At 41.9% G+C, this 22,872-nt stretch overlaps 1 protein-coding gene across 2 annotated transcripts in view; it reads left to right on the top strand.

Annotated features, from left to right (window-relative positions):
* The window catches only part of TMTC1 (transmembrane O-mannosyltransferase targeting cadherins 1), a 145,790-nt gene that overhangs the window by 78,630 nt on the left and 44,288 nt on the right, over positions 1-22,872 (top strand). For both annotated transcript variants that reach the window (XM_064654637.1, XM_064654636.1), the window contains exons 9-10: positions 4,601-4,722; positions 18,907-19,071. In XM_064654637.1, coding sequence (XP_064510707.1) covers positions 4,601-4,722; positions 18,907-19,071 — 287 coding nt within the window. The remainder of the gene's footprint in view (positions 1-4,600; positions 4,723-18,906; positions 19,072-22,872) is intronic.

Below are 22,872 nucleotides of genomic sequence, written 5' to 3'. Positions count from 1 at the left end.
AAATTAAACCCATTTGATTGCTACCTTCCCATCAAACAGGCAAGCATGTATAAACACTTTTGGAAATACTCAGAGGTAGAACAGAATGGAATTTGCTTAGATTTGTTTGCCCAGCTGCTGTCTTCCCTGAGGTGCAACTTAATCCAGCCAGAAGGAATGCTGTCCTCATGGCTCTGCTTTCCAGTGCCTCGGCCCTTGGAGGTGCCAGGGGATGTGAACATCAGTCCTGTCATCACAGTCTAGACTTAATGGATCTGGGACTTGATGGATCTGGCACCTCAGACGATGTTTTCTCAAGGGAAAAAGTAAGGAATTTACAGTGGGCTTATGCAGGTCCACAGATAGGACAGATATGTTGAGGTAATCTGTGCACCTCCTGCACTCATACTTTGAGGGCTCTGACTTGTAGAAGACTTGTGATTTAGCCGTAGTCAGCAAATACTTATTTATGGCTCAGGAACGTCTTCTATGTAATATGGAAGGACTTCTTTCAGTTGTGAAATCAAGGGTTTCTCCGTTTTCCCCCAAGTTGCCAAGGAAGCAATTTTTGAGATTTATTGCTGTATTGATGATGTTTGACCTTGGAGTGATTCTTTGATATTTTGTTTGAGATAGTGTGACACTTTACTTGGGAGAAGTAGTGTTCTTTAGTTCTTTGATAAGTCTATGAAAAGTAATTTAAAAGGCTCTTTTCTTGATTGGTTTTTGGTTTGGTTCGTTGGTTTGTTGTTGGGTTTTTTTTTGGTTACAGTATATTGAAGGCTTAATTGTAATGAGTTAGATGTGAATTTGAAAACTCCTCCCTCCCACCAAGCTATTTTTTTACTATAAGAAATGCTATTTTGATTTGAAGTCAGCTTGTCCTTAACAGGAGGAATTGTTCTAGGGTTAATTCAAAGGTGTTCATTGATTATTTTTTTTCCCTTCCAGAGAGAGACCTCTCTGACAGAAAGATAAGTTTTGTATTTCCAAAAGAAAGCACTTCCTTTAAGATGAAAGGAGTTGTCTCTCTGTAAAAGGAATGAAGTGATCTGTAATTTCTAGTCCTAGCTTTTTTTGTCCAAAGGAAAAAGGAAGACAAACAAAATTGCCTATTACTCTTTAAAAGCTTTTACTACTGCTCTGGGTACCTGAAAGATGCTGATTCTGACACCTTTAGCTCAGCTGTTTCAGGTGGGCTTATATGACCAAAGTAGTTAAACCAAATATATGGTCCCAATATTTCTTTTATTTCCTTGCCTGGAAAATGTAACAGGCTACATACAGACTGAGTCTGTTTTATTTAAAAGACACGTGAAAAGCATCTCCTCTGGCTTGAGTTGCATTGGAGATCCTGCTGTCCTCTGTTCCTGCAACCCTACGGTACCACTCCCTGAGGATCTTGTGCCATTCTGTCCTGCTTACTTACTTACTTATAAATCTGTCAGTCCCTCCAGGGAAAAGGGGAATAGAAGGGGAATCCTAAGTAAATTTGTTGAGAAAAAGGATAAAGGAGAATATGGTATCTTATGACTTGTGCTGTTAGCTTTTAGCTGTCTACAGTTATCACCCCTGGTACATACAATCCTTTCAACACATTGTGGTTGTGTTTCTGTCCTTTCTTCTGTTTTCCCTGAGCTGCCCAGGTTAGCAGATGTTAGCCCTTGCTGGAAAGGCGGGGACAAGTAGCTCTGCTGTGCCCTGGCAAGGCTGAGATAGAAGAATGTGCAGCTCTCTGGTCAGGGCAAAGGCTGGTTTTGTCAGTATCTAATTGGTCAGTAGAAACTGTTTAGGGAAGTGAGAGATAAGATCTGGCCGTGAACAGGGGAGCTTTGTCCTCCAGTATGAATTCCAAACTGTGGGCAGCCAGTAATTTGGAAGTTGCTTGAGCCAGAGGCTGCATCCAGACTGTGTTGCTGATGGCCACGGATGAGTTTCACATGCCCACCAACCACACCTATTTGTCCTGCCCTGCCTGGAGGCTCTCCCCAGCCTCTCCTCCCAGGCAGGACCCAGCCACAGGGTGAAGATGTCATACACGAAGTCCCTGGACAAATTTTGGAGACGTTACTCTCTGGGCAGAGGAGAGAAGCCCAGAGTGAGCTCTGGGATGACCACAGCAGTTTGACCAGTTGGCTCACAGGCAGGACCACGCGTAGCACAAAACCAGCTGCAGCCTGGCCTTCGAGGACCAGCTCTTCACAAAAGCCTCTGCCTCAATGGAATGCTTCAGAAAGGCCACTGCCAGTTATTTTTTGTTTCAGAAATCAGTAGCACCGTGGAGGGTTCTGCTGCTTCATGAGGCTGGTTTGTGAGTGCAGGTCTTTGAGCCCTGCCCAAGGGACTGAGCTGGCAGCCCTCAATGGCATTAACCCAGAGTTGTGACGTGTTGTGCAGACAAAAAGGGCATGCAGTACTGTTTTCTTCTTCAGCTGAGCTAATTCCCACATTTTCCTCTTTCCCATTTGATGTACAAGTTTTGTCTTTCTCTAGCATTCAGTTTTCTTTGCTTATCTACAGTGTTGCAGCCTTGAGTAACACCATGTCCTTCCTAGAGATTTTTAACTAGAGGTTGTTTTCCCAATTATTGATTTAATGAACAATAACTGGATAAGTATTTGATAACTGGTTTATTTGAAAGCAAGTGCATATCTTGGTGGCAGAGAACATTTTATGCATTAGCAGTGCACTCCCTTTGGTCCAACATACCTTCTTGTGCCTCCGGGTCTTTGTGACTAAACCCCTGGGGTAGAGTAGTGGCAGAAAATGGGCACCATAATTAAGTCAGACAAGGTGGGAAGGAAGTGCCAAATGGCAGGAGAAGATGGAGTATATTTCCAGAGCTGAATGGGAGGAAAGTTGGAGTTGAGCTGAGGACTGATAATTTGCATTCAGAGTTGAGAAATAATTTTTAATCCTTTTTTTTTCTGTTCGATTTTCTATTGTAATTAGAAGCCAAAATGACCATTACTGGGCAGCTCTGCTCATCAGCTTTATGGATTGGTGTCAGCTTCAGCTCTGAGAACAATATATTTTTGGTGCTCTTGTGACTGCATGTAGGCACTAGTAACTGTGATTCCAAGACACTGAAAAAGTGTCTAGAAGCACCACAGATAACTGTGGTGCTGTTTAAAGCAGATATTGATAAAGAAGTCTGGGGACATCAATTCTACTCCTCTCTCTGTCTCATCTTTCCTCTTTGAGACAGGGGAAACTAGTGCACTTTTTTGTGATCCTGGGGTTCAGCTCCTCTAAAGCAACATCAGAGCCTCCTGACTTGGACCTGTGCATTTGGTACCCATAGAGAATGTTCATTGTCTTTCCCATAGAATAGAATGAATATATTTTAATAGTAAGGCTTCTGAATTTCAGCCACTGTCTAGACCAGTGGTAACTGGTGTTGCAGTCTGTAGCTTTGCAAAAGCAAGACAGGTTGTACTGCTTGGCCCAGCATCATTGATTGGTCTCCCTTTCTCTGCTCAAAAATCTTGTTCAGCGATCCTAAATTTAGCTCCCTCCAGCAGAGAAGTCAATTTGCTCTCCAAAGTTGAGAAATTGCCCACAACAATTAGAAAGTACCGCAACCATTAAGTGATTCTGGTTGCATCTGTTTCTAAGCGTGACAAAGCTTCTTCATCGGGCGGCTGCTGAGGAGCGGTATCGCGGGGCATGAAAGCACAGATGTCTGCCTGAGTGACTGAGCAGGCCTAAAGCTACACTTCTGTTAGCCTGATGTCATTCTTTAAGAACATCAGAAGAAAGCAAGAGCTGTTTTGCCTTCTTGGTGTGGAGCTAAATCTGAAACTCAACTCGCTCAAGGAGGCTTGGGTGTCTCCATGGCAGGATCAGTGGCCGCTGCTGATCGCGGCATCCTGAGACACTTGTGTTGGCCACACAGATCACAGTTGTTTTGAATTGCATGTGGTAATTTGATTTCTGTTCAAAGAATGAACTAACATTGAAGTGAGCACAAGTGAAGGCCATTAACTGAGCTCAAGTGAAAAACATTAATTTTAGCATACAGCGTGTCTCAGATTTCTGACTCTGTGAGTATGGAGACCTTGTGTGCAAAAGTATCATTTCAAGTTTAGATATTTCCTTGAAAGGGATAAAATGACTGCATTAATGTGTCATTTGGGGCTAGTTTTCTTTACACAAAATGTGGCTGACTGAATGGTTTTTTCTCTGTTATAAACATTTAGGATTGAACACAGCACTCTGTGTGTATGTGATATGCATTTGTGTATTTACATACAGTCACACTGCTATAGACATGCTAATGTATATATTTACACTGTTCTACAGTTATATATTACCATTGTGGGTTATATCCTCAGTACTAGCTATGCCATGCATATGGGAGAGCTGACCTTGGAAAAGATACCAAGAGTAATAATAGACACTCTAGGTAGTGTTTGTGCACTTTCTGGGCATATTAAATGCACAAACAGTGCATAAATATCAAAGAACAGTGTTTTGGAATAATTTCTTTTAAATGCAAAACATATCAAACGTTAATCTAAGTTGCTTTTTTTATGACTCCCAAAAGGAAAGGGGAAAGTTAGTGGTGAATTAAGTGGATTTTTTTAGTTGATTCTTGTTTCATTTTGTATTATTGCAGAAACTGGAACACAAAGAAGTTTTGGTTGGCTTATTGTTCCTGGTTTTCCCATTCATCCCAGCCAGCAACCTCTTCTTCAGGGTGGGATTTGTTGTGGCAGAGCGAGTCCTTTACATGCCAAGGTAACTATTGAAATTGAATTTGTTTCTGATGAGACCACTATCTCATTTTCTAAAAGCAGGCATAATTGCTTCTTCACTTTTAAATACTTCAAACATCACACTGCTAGTTAGTGTATTCTCTGCCTTTTAGTTTTGGTGTGATAGCATGAGAGATTTTACAGTCAGCTGAGAGCAGATTGCTTGGCAGGAGCAAAGCTACCTAAAATCCCTTCTTTTTTTTTTTTTAAACATGGATTTTTTTTTTTTGGTATACTTGTCACAGCTCAATACAGAGATGAGGTAGTCTTTCTTGGGCATTTTCCCCGAAGATTTTCTTTCTTGGTAGCATTATCAAATTAAATTGTTTGATGTCTTTACTTAAGGACAGCTGAAAAGTTAACCTGTGATATTGTTATTGTGGTATTGTTCAGCTTTCCCACTACATTAGGTGGTCAGGAGCCTATTGCTTAAAAGGCTGCTGGCTTCAGTTGTGGAATAGGAGCATGAACTCCTGCTTGTAAGCTATTGACTGCATATCTAAGAGTGGAGGATTTGCAGCTGTTGAACAGGGTGAGGAAAATCCAGCCATGTCTCCATTCCTTGGCCAGTGCCCTGAAATTTCCCACAGCTTTCAGCCTCTAACAATTCAGCAGTCTGGGTGCTTCCAGTTGCATTTACTCAAGGACAACCTTGAGGTGTTACTTCTGACATCTCCAAAATATCCAGACCAGAGGATGCAGTGGCAGTCAGAGGCCATGCATCCAAGAGGCACCAGACCAACACAGGCTGGTTGATGTTGGAAAGGACCTCGGGATCTGATAGAAATTCCGTGTGCAAGCAGATCCCGTTGCCTGGGACATGTACAAACAGCTCTGAGTATGTCCAAAAAGGGAGACTCCACAGCCTCTCTGAGCAACATCTGCCACTGCAGTTTGTTCCATCCATGATCATAAATGGATGCTGCATCTTGGGTGCTGCAAGTCAGAAAGCCAACTTCTACCCTTGGATGCAGAGGGCCAATATGAGTTATATCTAATGGGAACTGCCACTGTGGAGCACAAGTACCCCATTTCACTCTGGATTTGTGACAACTGAAACAAAAGTTTTATTCCACAAAATGTTTAAATTGTATTCCTCAGAAATTGTGGATCCAAACGTCCTAAGAAAAATGCTTATAGATGGTCTTTTGCAAAACTGTATATATTCTGATTGTCATTTGTGTAAGCACTACCACAGAAGGGCTGCTCACTGGTGTAAAACTCAGGCTGTGTAGGAGCTATTGCATTTATTACAAGCTTCTTATGCAGTTAGGCTGTATTCCTGTGCCTCTATATACTGACATGCTTTTTAGGTCAAATCCTGCTGACTTTATTCACATCACTAGCCCTTCCTTTGTTTGCTGGGAGTGTACCTGAAAGTATAGTGAGTGAAAGTTGTCCCTCGGAGTTAGTTTGCAGATGATAACCTCAACTAATGGATCTTGCATCATTTCAAATTAACTTGGAAATCAGATTGCTTTAAATTCATGTAACAGAAAATGAGGAAACACATGAAAGCGCAAGGCTATTAAGGAAACAGTCAGCTGAGCACAGGGCTGTGTTGAGTGGTTGCTTTTCTGAATCTCAAAAGAACAACTGCGGGGAAATACTTCAGCTGTCAGCAGTTCCTTGTCCTCCTCCAGATGAGACTGCTGATATAATGAGAGGAGGGGCAATGAAGAAGAAAAAAGGGTATGTTTGCACAGAGAAAATTAATCAGCGTTAACATGTGTGCATATAGTTTGTATAATGCTTTTCATTTCCCTGAGGACATTGCAAATATATGACCTACAAAGTAGGTAATTGATAGTTGCTACTTTTTTTTTTTCTTTTTTTCCAGTTAGGAAAACTGAGGCAGGAGGATTAAATGATTACTCTGGAGTAAATCTGTGTCAGAGTCCCTGAATCTCATACTTTGCTCGGATCACTCCTGTCCTGCTTTGCAATATTTGGTTTTTGCTCTTAGCTCAGGCTGGCAGATACCTGGCATGAAAAGGGAAGGCAAACCCTGGCAGTGGATGGGAGAGGTGGGCAGTTTCCAGCCAAAGGATCTGGAGAGAGCTGAGCACCCTCCAGGTGCAAAAGGGCATGAGTGATGGGGGGGACTTCTGCGAACATTCATGACTATGGCAGCACAAAAATAATGTGATTTTGTTTTGGTTTGTTTTTCCCCTTGGGAACATGGCAGTTTAGTAACGCTGGCTTTGGGAAGTGCTTGTGTTCTTTATTTAGAACAGCCTTTAGCAATTTTCTCATATTACATCTTGAAAAGGGGTTTTCCTATCCTTCACCATTCCTTCTCTAAAACTCAGCAAATCAGAGGTTGTCATTCAGCTTTATTTACACAAAAGTCCTCAGTCAGATGGAGAGGACTCCGTGATTTATGTTTTTGGGCTTATGCTGGAAGATGCTTTTCTATCTCTGTTTCGAGTAATAGCCTTTTATTAATATTTATGGATGTGACACGGGTATTATGGATGTGACAGTTGTCTGTGTGTGTCACAGCCTTAAATCCTAGTTCAGTGTTGCTCAGTCGTTACCTGGGGAAAATGTCAATCATTTTCTTTTCAATAAAAGTTAAGTAAGGACCCAAGAATTTATGTAAAAGATGTTGTAAATAGAAAGAAGCAAGAAATAAGCCTTTTACTTGATGTGTAATTATATGGCTGGGTCTTGTCTTCTGGGGATTGATGGGTATTTGGAACAATTCCCCTTCTGTATGCTGCCCTGCCTCGGGGGAGAGACATATAAGCTATGCCAAAATGGTTCAATGTTTTCTTTAATTGGGTTTAGCTAAACAGAAATATTTGGAGAAAATATTTCTTGTATTTATTTTTCATTTCAGGGTTACAAGCACTTACTTGTCTAAATCAGGAATTTTTAATAATAGTATTGCTTTAGCCTGAAAAATTTAATTGGAAAACAACTTGTTGTCTTTTAAATTTAAAATTTTTTTGTTGTTGTTTTATTGCCCATAAGAGGGGAAGGCTTGTTTTCAGGAGGGCAAGGGGTGTGAAATACTTGCCTTGGGAGTGGTGGACAGGATACAACTCTCTACAATTTTTCAAAGAAGCATCACAATAAATAGCTAGATCAGTGAAAGTCTTAAACCAGAGGTTATCCCCTCTTCAAAGTGTCCATGTTAACTCTGCTCAGAACACCACAGGCAGCCTAATTGTTTGAAAATCCAGACCAACTGTGCATCCAGTTATTTTGAGTTGTGAGCAATTTGTCTGTACTTACACAGGAGCACCAGCTCTTCCTCTGTGCAGCCCTTCACCATGCAGAAACAAGGAGAGGCAATGCAAACTCTTGGGCTATCTAGGAGCTGCATCCCTCCTGATGGACCAACAGAGCTGAGCTTGCTCTCACCTTGTGGGATCACATCTTGCCTACCACAGCAATTTCTGTGTTTTCTTCATCTTCCACTGCTAGCCTGATAGCAGTGGCTCCTGGCTGAGCTGCTGTATCATAACTGGACAGCATATACTGTTTTCCCAACCTCATGTGAACCAACAAATCAACCAAAACGTTGCTACATGGGTTATTTCCAATTTGCTGACAGCAATAGGCAATCCAGTGGTACCTGCAGCATTGTTATGGCAACTCGTTTGTGGTGGGTAATGCAGTGAGTGGGTTGCAGAGTGCACAGTTACTCTTTCCTAGCACAGGCAATTATGGGTTGCTGTCATTTTTTTTACCAGCTCCTCTCTATATCAAGAGTTGATGTTGCAACCTTAATTGTCGATACTAGAAGATGAGATCACTGCTGTATACAGGATAGCATTTGCTTCACTATCCATCTCAAAATCTGCAAGAAAGCCAGTATTCAGGAAAAAAGCACACTTGTATTTTTCAGTAACTTAACATATCATGTTAAAGCTTTCCCCACGCCATAGCAAAGTAGAGACCATATGAATTTTTGCCTTTGCATGGAGCATGTTTTCAGTTCTTTGTGCTAATGCATTTTTACCAGTTAGTGTAATTCTATACATTATTAACTTTTGTCATTGGAGATTAGAAAAATAATGTGGTAGGTAATGGAATTGTCTGTAACTTTTATGAACCCTTTAATTCCTGAGCAGAAGTCCCCATTGCTTACAAGGCAGCCAGTTGAGGATGGGATTTACTGCTGCTTCTTTTTGTTGGGAGCATGTTATGTTCTCTACATTATTGTCCTTTTCTTAAAGACCAGCTGTGCAATGGAGTGGTGATGTATTTTCAGTTTCCTTTGCTGCTCTTTCTGAGTGGCTTTCTCTTTGCCAATCTTTACTGTTATTTGAAGCTACAAGTTCACCAGGAGCTGAATTTCTGCTTGCCTTTCAGAATTCCTTCAGTATTAGATCAGATCCTGTAAGGGATCATCTGATTTACAGAAGAAGCTTCTCTTTTCAATTGGAGTCAAACACTGACCCCAGCAAAGTCAGCAGTGAAAGTCCCATTGGCTCCATGGAGCCTGTTTATCTTCTCCCTGATCTCAATTCAGCAACATAATTAAGCTTTTTACCAGTTTTCAAGTTAAGTCCACGATTCATTTGGGATTTGTATATGGAATGTAAGCTACACCTGTTCCATTTACTTAAAACAAACATGATTTCATCTATGTACTCTGTTGCTGCTGTTCTTGCAAGGGCCATGGAGCAGCTGAAGTTCAAAAGCAGTGGATTGGATTATATTCCCTGTAATTCAGCTATGGACCTGAGGGCATTGGGAGTGAAAGGGTGGGAATTATGTGATGGCAATCAGACCCCAGGCCCAGCTGAGTCCCTCTTTACTGTGAGGGGGTGCCTGTCCCTGCCCCAGGGTATCAATTTGAGCAGCAGTTTGGAAAATGGCTCGTGGCTGGAGGTGAGGTGGTCAGGACTTGAGCTGAGAGAAGTGATTCTGGTTCTGCTTCCCCATCTACGAAACAGAGATAATAACTCCACTCTGCCTTTCAGAAGGGGGCAAAGAGAGTTCTCATTAATTAATGAGAAATAACTCCTTATAGGAAGGCTAAATGCTATGAGCAGCTACCTTGCAGATGCATATCCAAACTTTGCTTCTAGTTTTGGAAGGCTTGCCCGATTCCTATTGAACACTTCAAGGAGAAATCAAACCAGCCATCCCCTGTTAATGCAGGCAAGAAATGCTGAGATGCTAGTGCCATATATTTTGGCAAAAGGCTGTAAAGTTGTAGGGATAAAAACTGAACTTATTCTGCAAAGCAGAAAAAGATTAGCTCATGGCACATTTGGTCTAGACTGTGATATTGCGTTATTTTAACTAAATTTAAAACATGCTTTTGAGAAATGTGTTGCCTTTCAGACAGGTACAATCGATTCAGGGGAAGGCTAAATTTGTGTGGAGTTATGGACATTAGTGGCTATACTGGAAAGATTTCTGGGTTTGCTGTGATAGATTAAGTTAAAGGAAAACCTTCAAATTCATTTATTCTGCTATTGAAAATTATACAAATAGCTAAAGATATTGATTTTAAAAATAATAAATTAAGTTAATGTCATCTTGTAGAAGTATTCTACTTGGTCATGTTGATTAAAAGAAGAGTTCTTATTTACAAGGGCCTTAAGGAGATGCCTTGTGAAATTAAATAGAAAATACTCTTACATGGAGTTTTTAGAGATTTGCGATGGAATTGAATGAAAAATTATGTCCCTACTACAGAATTCCAGAAGTTATTACAGAATTTAAATTAAAACTGTATCATACAGACCCTTCCCCACTAAAGCATATAAGATTTAGGGAAATTTCTATGGAATTCTCATGTCATTGTGTAGGATTTTTCATTGATAAAATGTTTTCTTTCCATAATTCATATAGTAATGAAAAACCTCAAAGGTTTCTGTATTACCTGTAAATATTTCAGGTAGAAATCTGTTGGAAGTGAAATCTTGGACTCAAAGACTCTGATGAAGGGGGCTTGTTTATCACGTGACTTTTTGGAAGGAAAGGAAGGGAAATGTGTCCAAATGCTGGAATAGCCATTCAAGGGTTAGCAGAATCATTAATTTCTAGTGCATATTTTCTCTCTAATAAGGAAGAGTTCCTGCATTTCCTCTAATTACATCACGTTTTGCCTAGAGGACCACATTGCTTCTGGAGGTAAATCATTTTGATGACTTAGCTGATCATGTCTAAGTGTCTTTAATACAGGCCTGCATAGCTTTTAATTTAGAGCCAATGACAAAGTCTTAACACTAACTCATAAGGTACCCTTCCAAATTAGCTGTATTCTGCCAGTGCTTGTGGTTCTCTCTGTCTTTGTATTACAACCTGCAGCCTATTCCAGGAAAAGCCTGCTTAATTGCAGTGAAAATTTGACATTCTATTCAGCAGACTCAGTAGTAAGTTAAGTACACTGCCAGTTCCTTGGTGTCACACTGATATTTCTGAGCTGTAAAGCTGGTTTTTTCCCAATGGGATTTTTTTTTGTATGTTAAATATTATACCTTGATGGTGTTCCTTAAGTTTTTTAAAACCTCTAGTAACCAAGAAAAACTTTATCAATTCCAGGTCATCATTACCAAGAGATAGGCAATTTAAACAATGCTTTTCCCCGTTGTCCCCAAAACTCAGTACCAGTGAATGCTGCTAATTGTCTGCATGTGACAGAGACACATCCTGCATCCTCTTTGCCTTTGGACGTTTAGTCTAAAACATGACTGTTAAAACAGGTTTTTCACTGGTAGTACTATCTGATTGAGAAAGTTTTGGTACAACATTTTCCCATGAAAAATATGACATTTCAGTTAATGCAAAACTTTTTGCCAAGGTTTGCTGACTATAATGAAACTTTAGATAAAAAGGTTGGAAACCAAAAGATTTCTCCAGGCCAAGATGGAGTTTACAGTCAAAAGGAGATGAACAACAGAAATGGACAGTTGGGTAGAGTGGCCCAGAATTGCCTCTTTGGGGACACACACACTAATCTGAGAGCTGGGACATCAGGGTTCATCTGCCACACACCAGCATTTCTTCAGGACTGTTGGTGCTGATCTACACTGTGCTGGACCACTCCATGGTGGCAGTTTAATGTAGACCAGTTCTAGGCCCATGATTGCACTCTTGTCCAGTTAGCCAGCTTGTAACTTAGACTAGCCTTGTACCAGCTGTGAGGGAAAGTTTTGATCCAGCAGTAAGTTTGGCAGTGCAAAGTAAACTTTTTAAAAATTCTGGAAAACATTTGCAGCTGTGGAGTGTGGTTATTTCAGATCAGCACACGGGCTTTCATGGCTGGGGAATTTTGTGGACCCCAAGCTCAAAACTCTGCATGTGCACCCACTGCACCCCCAGCTCTGGGCCTCACCTGGCACAGTGTTTTGAACCCAGGTGATCCAATTTGCAGGGAGTGCACCAGCTTCTGAGTTTCTGGCTTTTGTGTGTGACTCAGGAAATGTTTTTGTTTGTTGAAAGGTTGGACTTTATGACCTTGGAGGTCTTTTCCAACTTTAATGATTCTATGATTTTATGACTCAAGTGCAAGCTAGCATGCACATACAAATACACTTTTTTTCTAGATGGAAAGGTTTTTTTGGTTTTTTTTAAAGTGCAGAATTTATCCTGGCCCAAACAGCTCCAGCTTTGAAAAACTTGACATTTTTCATAAAACAGCATCTTTGCTACTCTGCCAGCACAGCTCATCACTGGAGCTCCATGCCTGAGAGTGCTTTTTGGGGCAGAAAGAGCCACCCTGGCCATGCTTATTTTTGCCAGTGCTCCTTTCCACATCTGAGTGCTCTGGTGAGGCAGGAGCAGCCCACAGGGCATGCCAAGCGTGCTTTTTGCAATCAATTACTCTCCATTAGAGAAGTGTGAGCAGAGCCGATGAGTTTAATGGGGATGAACTGCCTTTTCCCCTGCAGCAACAGCCCTGCCTGCAAGCTGCATTTCAGCTGACTTTGGCTCTTCCTCTCAGTGTGTTTCCTCTGCTCAGGCTGCAGAGCTGGAATGGCTGGGACTAGGAGCACATAAAGCGTGTTGTGCCAGGTAATATATGTGTGGGACTGGGGCTCGGAAGCTTGTGGGGAGCTATAAAACTGAGAGAATAAAATGTTTGTGTTCAGCATTTGGACCTGGCAGCAGACAGGCTGCGCTCGTTCTCTGAAGGGCAGCAGCAGGGTATGTATTTAGTCATGAACACAAGGGTTAAACTTGCTTCAGAGCAGCTTCAAAGTGAGGGTTGGTTTTTATGGAGGGAAAGGGAGTCATCTTAAATAAGTGTTGGAAATCAAGAAGGAGTTTTGCAGCCCAGAAAGAGCCTCCGGGGTGAAATGTCAAAGCCAAGTGCATTTTCTGGTCTCAGTATAATTTTGAGATAATCCCTTTTGTTGCATTAGCAGCCCCTGAACAGGGCAGTGTTTCTTCCATGGTTTGACAGGCTGCTTAGAGGCAACTCTTTTCCAAACTGATAGGTATGCATCTATGCACCTGGATTCTTCTCTGGGCTGAGCTCTGAAATCTGCAGTATGATGAGATCAGTGGATTTACTCTGAGTTTACATGTGTGTAGTTGAGATTAAATCAGTTTTAAATAACCCACAAACAACTACTTCACAAGTTTTGATATTCACAAAATTACCATTAAGTGTAATGAAGGCATCTTTTCTGCATAGTTTCTCCCACCTGTTTCGACTCCTGAGGTTACAGCTCTATCTGGCTGAGTTAGAAAAGGCTGGAGCTGCACTGCTGGTTTACAGGCCTGTTCCCTCAGAACTGCAGCTCTCAGCCTGTTCTGCCCATGCAGTCCTCCATGGAGTGGAAACCTGCACTGTGCAAAGTCACAACTTGGAAAATACAATAGAATGCCTGACTAGAACATGGTTTTTCAGGAGCTTTGTGCAGCAGTATGTCTCCAAGCAATTTATGGAGGGGGTAAGATGGTTTCTGATGCAGGCAGATTGCTGTAGCAGAACATCCTGATAATCTTGGGCTACAGCACTAGCAACACATGTCTTTAATTAGATGCCATCACCAAGAGCCAAATGCAGTGAGAACTGTTCCTGACTTTTACTAAAACGTGAGAGAAACGTGATCCACAGAGTGAGAGCAGAACTGTGTGTAAGCATTGTCAGTAACAGCCTTGCCTTGGGAAAGGAGCCATAATGGCCAAAGGAAAAGTTGAATTTGTAATCTAATTACCCAAGTGTTTGCAAATATTAAATATCTGCTGGTTTGGCTCTAGTTTTAATTGGGTGATACATGTAGAGTCCCACGGAAAATGGGGTCTGTGTGCCACCTCGTTGCCATCTGCTTGTGCCTCCTATCACTTTGCTTCTTTGCAGGTGGAACAATATTAACCCAAAGAAATTACAGACAAAAATCTGTCATTGTACAGCTCCCTGTGTGCAATCTGCCAAAAAACACATGGCAGTGGTGCAGAGGGTTTCCCTGCTGCGTGCATCCCTGCCCTCACTGCAATTCAGGGCATGCCTAAGGTACCACTTTAGTACCTCAGGAGCCTGAAACGTGAGGAAGCATGAAACCATTGGCCTGCTGGCCCATCTGTGCAGCTTTCCTGCTGCATCATTGAATTTCTGAAGCCACAGGTTCTCCCTTAATAAGTGTGCTCATTGTGAGCTCACAGAAAAAATATTATCATGTTCACCTGCTGGGCTGTTCCTCAGGTCCTGCGTTGCAGGACCCTCAGACCAAGCTTGCATGGACTTTTTGCAGTGGGGAACAGTTGCTGTAGCAGGTTGTTGCTTATCCTATGGAAGAAAAAAAAAAGGGCAAAAAAAAAGCTTAGCAGTTTTACAGTAATCCAGTGGAAAATGGACTTAAAAGAAGAAAAGTGGGTTGGGGATTTTGCTTGTTTCCCATTGTTTTGGTTTTGCTACGAAGTATTTCAGAAAAGTGCTTGCATGACAATGCCAAGACAGAAGCCCTTCAGGAGAAATGGTTCCCTCCCTAGGAAATGCTAGAGTTAACTAAAAAACCAAACAAACCCCAAACCCACAACCTTGCAGCCTCAATACATATGCAGATAGCTACGAAGATGTCTGGAATGTAGTACTTAAGGACAGGTTTTTCAAGTGGCAAACAGGTCTTTGATGAAAGGTCCTTTTGAGACATTTTCATTTTTTCCTGTAAATGTCTGCAAGTAAAAACTGCTTTCCTGGTGAGCCAGTGGTAAGGTTTGATATGGAGTTGACTCCCTATCACCCTGAGAAAAAAAAAGATAACATATTAGAAATGTTCTTTGTGTTTGTGGGTGATGGCAGGGTCATGGCAGAATTAACCACATAGGAAACATTACCTGGCAAGTTTCCTTCTTGAATTAACTGCAGCCTCACCTGTGTGGCCCTTTCCACCAGGGTACCACGGCTTGGGCTGCTGCTGACTTGCTGAAACTCAGAGCAGCTTCCAAGGGCTTACCTGAAGCCTGATGAGGTGGGGATCAAGGGAAGTGGGATGAACTTGCATCTGGGGGTGAAACATGATGGTGGAGGGTGCTCTCCAGTGATTGTCAGGGAATGTTGCTGCTGCAGCAGCTCCATCTTTGCAAGCTTGGTGCTTCACTGGTTCAAAACTACATGGTCTCTGTACTAAACCTAATTTCTGTACTGGAACTGCTGAGTCTAGTGTGAAACATGTGTGTTTTAAGGTATGAGGGATTATGTGGTTTTGGAACTAGGAAACAATAGTAATATAATTATGGGGTATTTTTTGACAGAGGCTATAATACATTGGTGTAGACATTTGTTTTGTTTAGAGCAGACCATGAGATCTGGAGGAGTCTGGAGTTGCCCTGATTTCATCATAGCTATTTGGCCTTAAGGTAGAAATGTAAAAAGAGATGCAAAAATTACTAAGGATTATGGCTTTGGGGATGTTGCAGGGAATTGTTTTGCAAACTGTTTGTGGCATGGAATCACAAATGCACATTCTTTCCTGGCAGCAAAGGACATGTGAGTGCTTTCTGTGCTTCTGGAAGTCCTTGGCCTGCAAAAGACCTGTAGTCAGGAATGTAACATCTGCCCTCGGCCAGGGGATGGGCTTGAACTGACCATGTCATTAAAAAGGCCATGCAAAAAGATGGGGCTCCACCTGACATCTGCACTGAAAGGTCCTAGCACGGGTGTGTCCTCCCCACCCTTTCCTTGATGATCTGTGACAGGAAATGGTCTGAAGTTTTAAGCCAAACTCACCAGGTTCTGAAAATGAAAATATTCATCTAGTTCATGCTGTCTGATCCTTCCCCTTCTTTTCCTTTCTTTTGTGTTCCCGTGCACTTTACAGTGCAGGGACATCTATTGTAGGATAGCTAGACTCTAATTGTGGCAGAATTCAGTCAGTCCTAACTCAGTCCTAACGTTATCAAAGTTATCTCTCTCTTATTGAATTGTAAATCATGCTTCAGCCTTGCCCTTTAACCTTACAAGTGGCAGCTTTGTGGTTTGAAATGCTGGTGCTTCATGAGCTACACATTCCCACTCAGCAGCCATTTGGGAACCCATTCTCCTCTGTTTGGACTGTATGTTTGGACTTACTGCTGAACCCTATAGTCTTGTTGCCTTGCTGAGTGTGCAGCCTGCTTTTGGGTTACTTACCTGTTTATCTGTTGGAGCGTCCTGTGCTCTGTTGAGCAAGATATCTTGGTTTCCATGGCATACTCCCCGTGTTATGGGTAAGAGTCCTGGACTGCAGCTTCACTGCCGTGTTTGCCAGTTCCCTTTCAGCAGAGCAAATCACTTTATTGCCATGTTACAGGTTCCTGCTCCCTAAGAGAAAGATTGCAGCAGACCTCCCTTACAAAGTGCTTTAGGAGGCCCTGATGGGAAGTGCTATGTGGAGCTGGGCACTGCTACAAACCTGCACTGTGTCACTGCCAGGGCAGCTGGGATGGGAGCTGCCATCTGAGCTGAACTCTTCTCCTGACCATCTCTCTGTAACTGTTCTGGCAATGCACTGCAGATGTTAGAGAACAACCCCTGGAAGCAGCACCTTTCCCAGTGGCTGTGTAAGGTGTAACGTGATGCTGGCTGTGCCTCAGACAAGCAGACTGAGTACTGCTGCTAAGGCAGAAATTCCCAACAGCTGGGACAGGATTTGACATAAATACCAAGACATTGACGTTTGCATTTTTTGTTTTCTGGGTGTGTTCACAATTCTGTACAAAGGGCCTGTTCTTGAATATGTGAAGGTGTAGGGAAATTACTTTGAAAATGGCCTTGTGCTAAAGCAATTAAATAATATTTATGTCAGATAATTAATTCCAAGGGAAGGATAAAATTGCAGAAAGGCAAAATAACAGAGTGAAAACCCGTCTGCAGTCTTTTTGAGGCATTTTTTTGTTGGAAAGGGAAGGATTATTACAGAGATCAGCTTTTCAGAGGTTTTAAAGTAGGGTTCAATAGGTATGAAGGCTGGAATGTTTGGCACCAGCATCTCTGTTCGTAGCTCTAAATGCTTGCAGTTAACGTAGGTGCAATAAACATAAATGTGTAAAAGAGTTAATGGAAAAAAACAGTGGAAGTGACACAGAAATGTGTTGCAGTGAAGTGCAAGCATACTTAAGTGAAGAAAATATATAGATAACCACTTCTGAAAAATGGGAGAACTCAAAAACAACAATGAAGGAGTTTTGAATGATCACCAGATCTAATGTTGTCTCTGGATTTGCCCCCTATGTCTATACTTCTCTGTGTTCTATAAGGGACCTGTACTGTACCAGTGACAATGCCGGTGTATCACAGTACATACTTTTTTCCTCAGTGAAAGGAAGAATTCTTGTCCCTCTCCATCCTTAGGAAGACTGAACAATAGCAATGTGCCCGGCTCTCCTAGAGGGCAGAAAAACTATGCTAAGAAGCAGGCACACAGCTCCTCAAATATGGAACGTTTTTCCGATTTCCACATTGACTTTCACCATATCGTGTGCTTCCTTGCAAGGTCACCTCTGATGGGGGAATTGTGTTCTTAGTTCTTACCTTGTAGCAGTCTCACAGAGAAATTGCTCAGATGTTTAAGTACAGGCCAGGAAAGACTGTGGATCTCTGACTGGAGTGTGGGTGGGTGTAATTATCTCTCTGCCTCCTGCCTACCTTCATTCAAGTGTAGGATTCAGCTGGGGTTCAAGGTGTGCTGGTTTGGGGAGGGGTCCTCTTTTGTCCCTATATATAGATCGTCCCCAAGTGTTATTCCAGAGCCTTCTGCTCCTTTTTTTATCAGGGGGAGCTCCCTGGACTAAGATAGGTTTTAACTCTAACACTAAATCAGGTGCTAAGTAATTTGAAGAGTTGTAGATAAGCTAATGAAATTCGTTGAGCAACAGAAATTGAAATTCCTTTTAAAAAATGCCGAGTAGAATTAGTGGCTTACTAAGTATGGCAACCGAAAGCACTGGATTTCCAACTCAGAGGGGCATCACTGGAAGAATTAGCATAACTCTTGAATAATAATTATGGAATTTATTTAAAGTTATACAGGAATAAGACTTCAGTCCAAACGTGGTTTGTAAAAATGCTGCTGTAGTTATTCCTGGAGAGCCATGGAAGTGCCTGGGGGCTGGGGGCTGGAGAAGACTCGTGTGTTGGTTCTTGGAAGGGCAGTAAGGAAGCTCTGCTAGGGCATCTCAGCTGTTCTGGGCTGGGCACTAGAAGGGATGGGCTGGCCTTCATGCAGAAGGGCAAGACCCAGATGGACTCCTGCCTTTTGACGTGGTCTCTGTCACCCGCTCCTGCTGCGGCGTTGACTACAACACTTGCTCCCCTGCCTCAGCTTTGCAATCTGTAAACTGGAATTAAAAGCTGCCACCACTGGGATTGTTTAGAGACTTCCCTCTGTTAAAATGCTTTTCATTTCCACACTGCTCCAGTAGTGCTCAGTATTACTGTTATTACATGATGCTTTCTTAGCTCGCTGTTCAGAAAAGCAGCTGCCTTCCACGGGCTGGTGTAAGCTGCCATTACACTGGGTGGTATTATGTACGCTACTGTACTTCTGGCATCCGGGTCTATCATTTAGATTAATTTGGAAATTGCGTAGTAACTTGAGGAAATCTGCTGCTGAATTGAAGTTTATTAGCCCAGAAAATATCATTAGTCCAAAACCCCCTGTAATTGCATAATAAACGCGATACTGAATGTTCTTGCGTATAAACAGACTCCTGAAATATAACTTTTGGTACATTTTCCCTTTCCTTTTTTTTTTTTTTTTTTTTTTCTCAGTATGGGGTACTGCATCCTTTTTGTCCACGGTCTAAAAAAGCTGTCTACATGGTTAAATAAATGGAGAATTACTGTTCTGACCCTCTTTGCTTTACTGCTGCTGCTCTTCTCTTGGAAGACGGTGAAACAGAACGAAATCTGGCTGTCACGAGAATCCCTTTTCAGGTATGACTGACCATGAGAGAATACTTACATTTTTATATTGTTTAAAATAAGTTTGTTACATGGAATAGTTTTCTTTACCACAAGTCCTGCTACCGATGCATCAATATAATTAATATTTTTATTATCATAAGATAACACCTACTTTCTGGTTTTTTCGTAGTTGTACAGAAACTGGTGTCAGCACTTCATATGCTTATGCACAAACTTTGGTTCTGACAATCACATTTTTAATACATGCTGTTTTTAAATAATTTTGATTCTGTAGATTTAATAATACTGCAACACTTTCCTTTTTAAAGACATAGCAAAAGTTTGTTGCAACCCTCCAGAACACCATAGTAATGCTACTGAATATATTGAATTTTCTATAGCAATGTTCTAATGACAAAAATGAAATGCCATGAAGTACTGAACCTAATGTACCATATTTCATTTTATTTGATTACTCTTTGCCAAACAGCTCTCTTTACAACCTCATTTATGTATTTTCTTGCACTGAAACAGACTGTTTCATTTTGTGTTTTGCTAGAAAATGTACTGCATTTGCCTCCAGCTGCTTTCAGCAGTTGTCTAATTGTGAAGTAATTGCAGAAACACAGGTGATCTGCACATGGGTTGCTTAGCTTTATTTTCTAACTTATTAGCCAGAGCAAAGTTTAATTTATGCAGCACTGAAAGTATGAAATTTTTTTTATGTGTAACCTTTGGTCTTCAGGAAACACTACTGAAGTCATTGGAGCTCTGTAAGTGGGACTTTTTCAAAAAAATCTGGAATAGAGGTTTCTTCCCTCTGCCATGATTCACTGCTTGTCTACCTGAAACACTCTTTGCTGTTCAAACAGCAGCCATGGTGACCAATCTGGGCTCACACAGCAATCCACATGAGACGCACCTCCAGTCCAAACCTTCTGGCTAACAATGGCCACTTGGAGGAAAGTAGGATGATTTCCAAGTTGGACAACCCTCTTACTCAAAGGGAGACAGGAATATGACAGTTTTGTGTGCTGATTTGCAGGCATCATATGGTATTGTGTGTTGCATATGGCTGTGGTCCCCATGTTTAATAACGATGAGGTCAAACTGGAGCAGATGACAGGAGGACATTTCCTCCTGCTAAGGAGCACTCTTGGGATGATATGGGGTGCCAGGGGCTCTGTCGTAGAAGACAAGGGTAAGATTTTGTTTGCTTAGTTGGGTGCAAATGGATTTCTGTCCTTCCTACTGCCATTCAAAGCAGGGTGACCATCCACAGCCAGTTCAAATTCCAAAGCCATGCCAATGCTTCAATGCAGCACTGAACTGGGGCTAACACGCCTTGCCTCAAGGGAGGGATCTGGGGTAGCTCAGTGCCTTGGGTTGAGCAGGCTCACTCTTCAGCTCAGGTCTTTTGGGGACACTTGCAGGAGAGAGATCTGCCCTGGTCTTTTGAGAAGACAACGACATTGTAGATGTGTTCCTGCTGGGTCACCTCGTATTTTGGCTTGCCCCTGAGAGCAATCAGCAGCAGCTGCCGAGAAAAGCAATGTAAGAACAGGGCCAGCAACAATGATGCCTCTCTCCAGTTCTTTCCCAGCTTGCAGTAATCTGCAGTTTAAAGACTTCCTGAGTCAGGAGTTACTTGCTATTTTTGCTTTTAACAGCCACTGATGGACTTTTCTTCCATAATGTCTCTGACTGCTTTTTCAAATCTATTTATAGTTTTGGCTTCTACAGCATCCTGTGCGCTGGGCTCTGTTGTTAAATTACACAGTGTGCACACTAAGATTTCCCTTCTGTGTGCTCTGAGCCTTCCGCCTGATTATCTGGTTTGTTGTCCCCTAGTTCTGGTGTGTACTCTGAATGAGTAGTGAGTAACTATCAGCTTGTCACTTAGGATAAAGGCACTTCTGTGCCTTCAACCCCCATGTCCTCACCTAAGGCTGTCTCCTTTTCATGCTAGAATCTGCTGGATTTGAACTCTCCCCATATGGAAGCTGTGCATTTCTGATCCCTCTTGTCAGTCTTCGCTGGATACTTTCAAACTCTGATCCATCCTTTTGAGAAGGAGACCAGAATCTCCTTTCAAGAGATATGTGCAGCACAGAAACGTAGGAATGCTTTCTTGTTTGTATTCTCTTCTCCTACTGTATCCTGATCTTCTACTTGCCTTGGGTGATAATTTCACGGCACTGTCCATACAAACCCCCAAGACACCTATTGTGATTGGAAATATTTGATTTATAGACATCAATCTGTGTACACACTCTCTGATACTTGTGTCTGTACCAGAATTGCATTTCATGTGCCGTCTTCTTGCCCAGACTTCAATACTGTGGGATCCTTCTGTGACAAAGTGTAGTTAGTTTTAATTACTGCCGTGTGATTCATGTTGGTGTCACCAGCAAACTTGTTGTCTCCCTGTTCGCTCCCTTTTCAAGATCCTTTGTGAACATGGGAAGCAGCTGAGATGCCATCACACGTCCTTGGAGAGCCTTGCTTGCAGTCTTCTCCAGTTGTAAAAACTGTTCTCATGCTCTTTCCTTGCTGTCTTCCAATTAGGTATGGATTCAGGAGTGGACCTTCCCTCTTACCCCATGATGAGACTTACCTCAGTCTTCAACTGAGAGATTTTATCAAAAAAACTCTCTTTGAACATTTAAGTGCACAACATTGATGTTTTTGATTTTGATTGACTTGGGCTGTATTTAAATATTCATAAAAGCTTTCTATAGTTTCAGTACCAGGTACCTGTTGAATCTATCAAAGAACAACAGATCCGCCCAACAAATTTCTTTCTGCAACATACAAGGCTAATTCTTCCCTGTTGGACTGTAGTTACCCAGAAGTTTGCTAAAACTAGGCTTAATTATGGGTTTTCCCAAATAACCTGGAGTGGAAATCAGACTTGCTGCTCTGTTTTCCCCCCAAGATCCCTTCCCTGGAGCCAAATGATATCATGTTCGTCACCTCCCATTCCTCTAGCGCCAGTCTCATTTAAATTATAGGCTACCTACCGCAGCTAGTAGCTCCATGCTTGATTTCCTTTGGATGCATACTACCAGGCCCAATGGATTTATAACTGTTCTTGGTGTTGATTTGTTTAAAAGCCTCTTTTACTGCCACTTCAGTTACAGACAGTGCTTCAGTCTTGCTCCTGTGAGGAAAGGCTCCTGTGTGGCAACCTCCTTCGGTTTCCCTGTAGTGAGCACTGGTGCAGAGAATCCATTTAGCTTTTCTGCTGTAGTCTTTTCTTCTTCAAGCACTACTTTTAGACCTCCATCATCTATTTGCCTTAGGGGATCTTTGGCAGGTCTTATGTATTCCATTATTAGCTTTGATGGCTTTAGCAAGTTTTTCTTTAAATCTCTCTTGGTCTGCCTAATTATGGTTTATGTTAACTGGCTGACGTTTATGCTCTTTTTTTCCTTTTTCATTCTTTAGCTCTGTGTTCACTTTTTAAATGGTGTTTTTCATTTCTCACAGCTTTATTTACTGTTCTGTTTACCCTTATTGGCCTTTTTGTTGTCCTTTTAAGATCTTCTTTGATAGAAGTTACACATCTCTCCGAGTCTCTATTGTGGTAGGACCCTTCTTGTTGATGGGAAGGAAATGCAAAAGAAGAATAGTATAGCAAGAAGATAATGTCACCCCAGGAGTGAGAGATCTCCTCTTTGGGGCAGAAGGAGGAGGCTGTATATAGCTGATGAGTAGAGGAGGGAGAAGTGGGTGGAGACGCATGAAACAGGAGTAGATTTAAATGGACAGAAGCGGAAGAGGAGATAAGGAACAGTAAAAGAGGTATGAGGGAAAATAATAACAAAA

This window comes from Pseudopipra pipra, chromosome 5 (genome assembly GCF_036250125.1).
Source record: "Pseudopipra pipra isolate bDixPip1 chromosome 5, bDixPip1.hap1, whole genome shotgun sequence".
NCBI classification, from domain to species: domain Eukaryota; kingdom Metazoa; phylum Chordata; class Aves; order Passeriformes; family Pipridae; genus Pseudopipra; species Pseudopipra pipra.
This window is presented reverse-complemented; position numbering and strand designations above follow the sequence as displayed.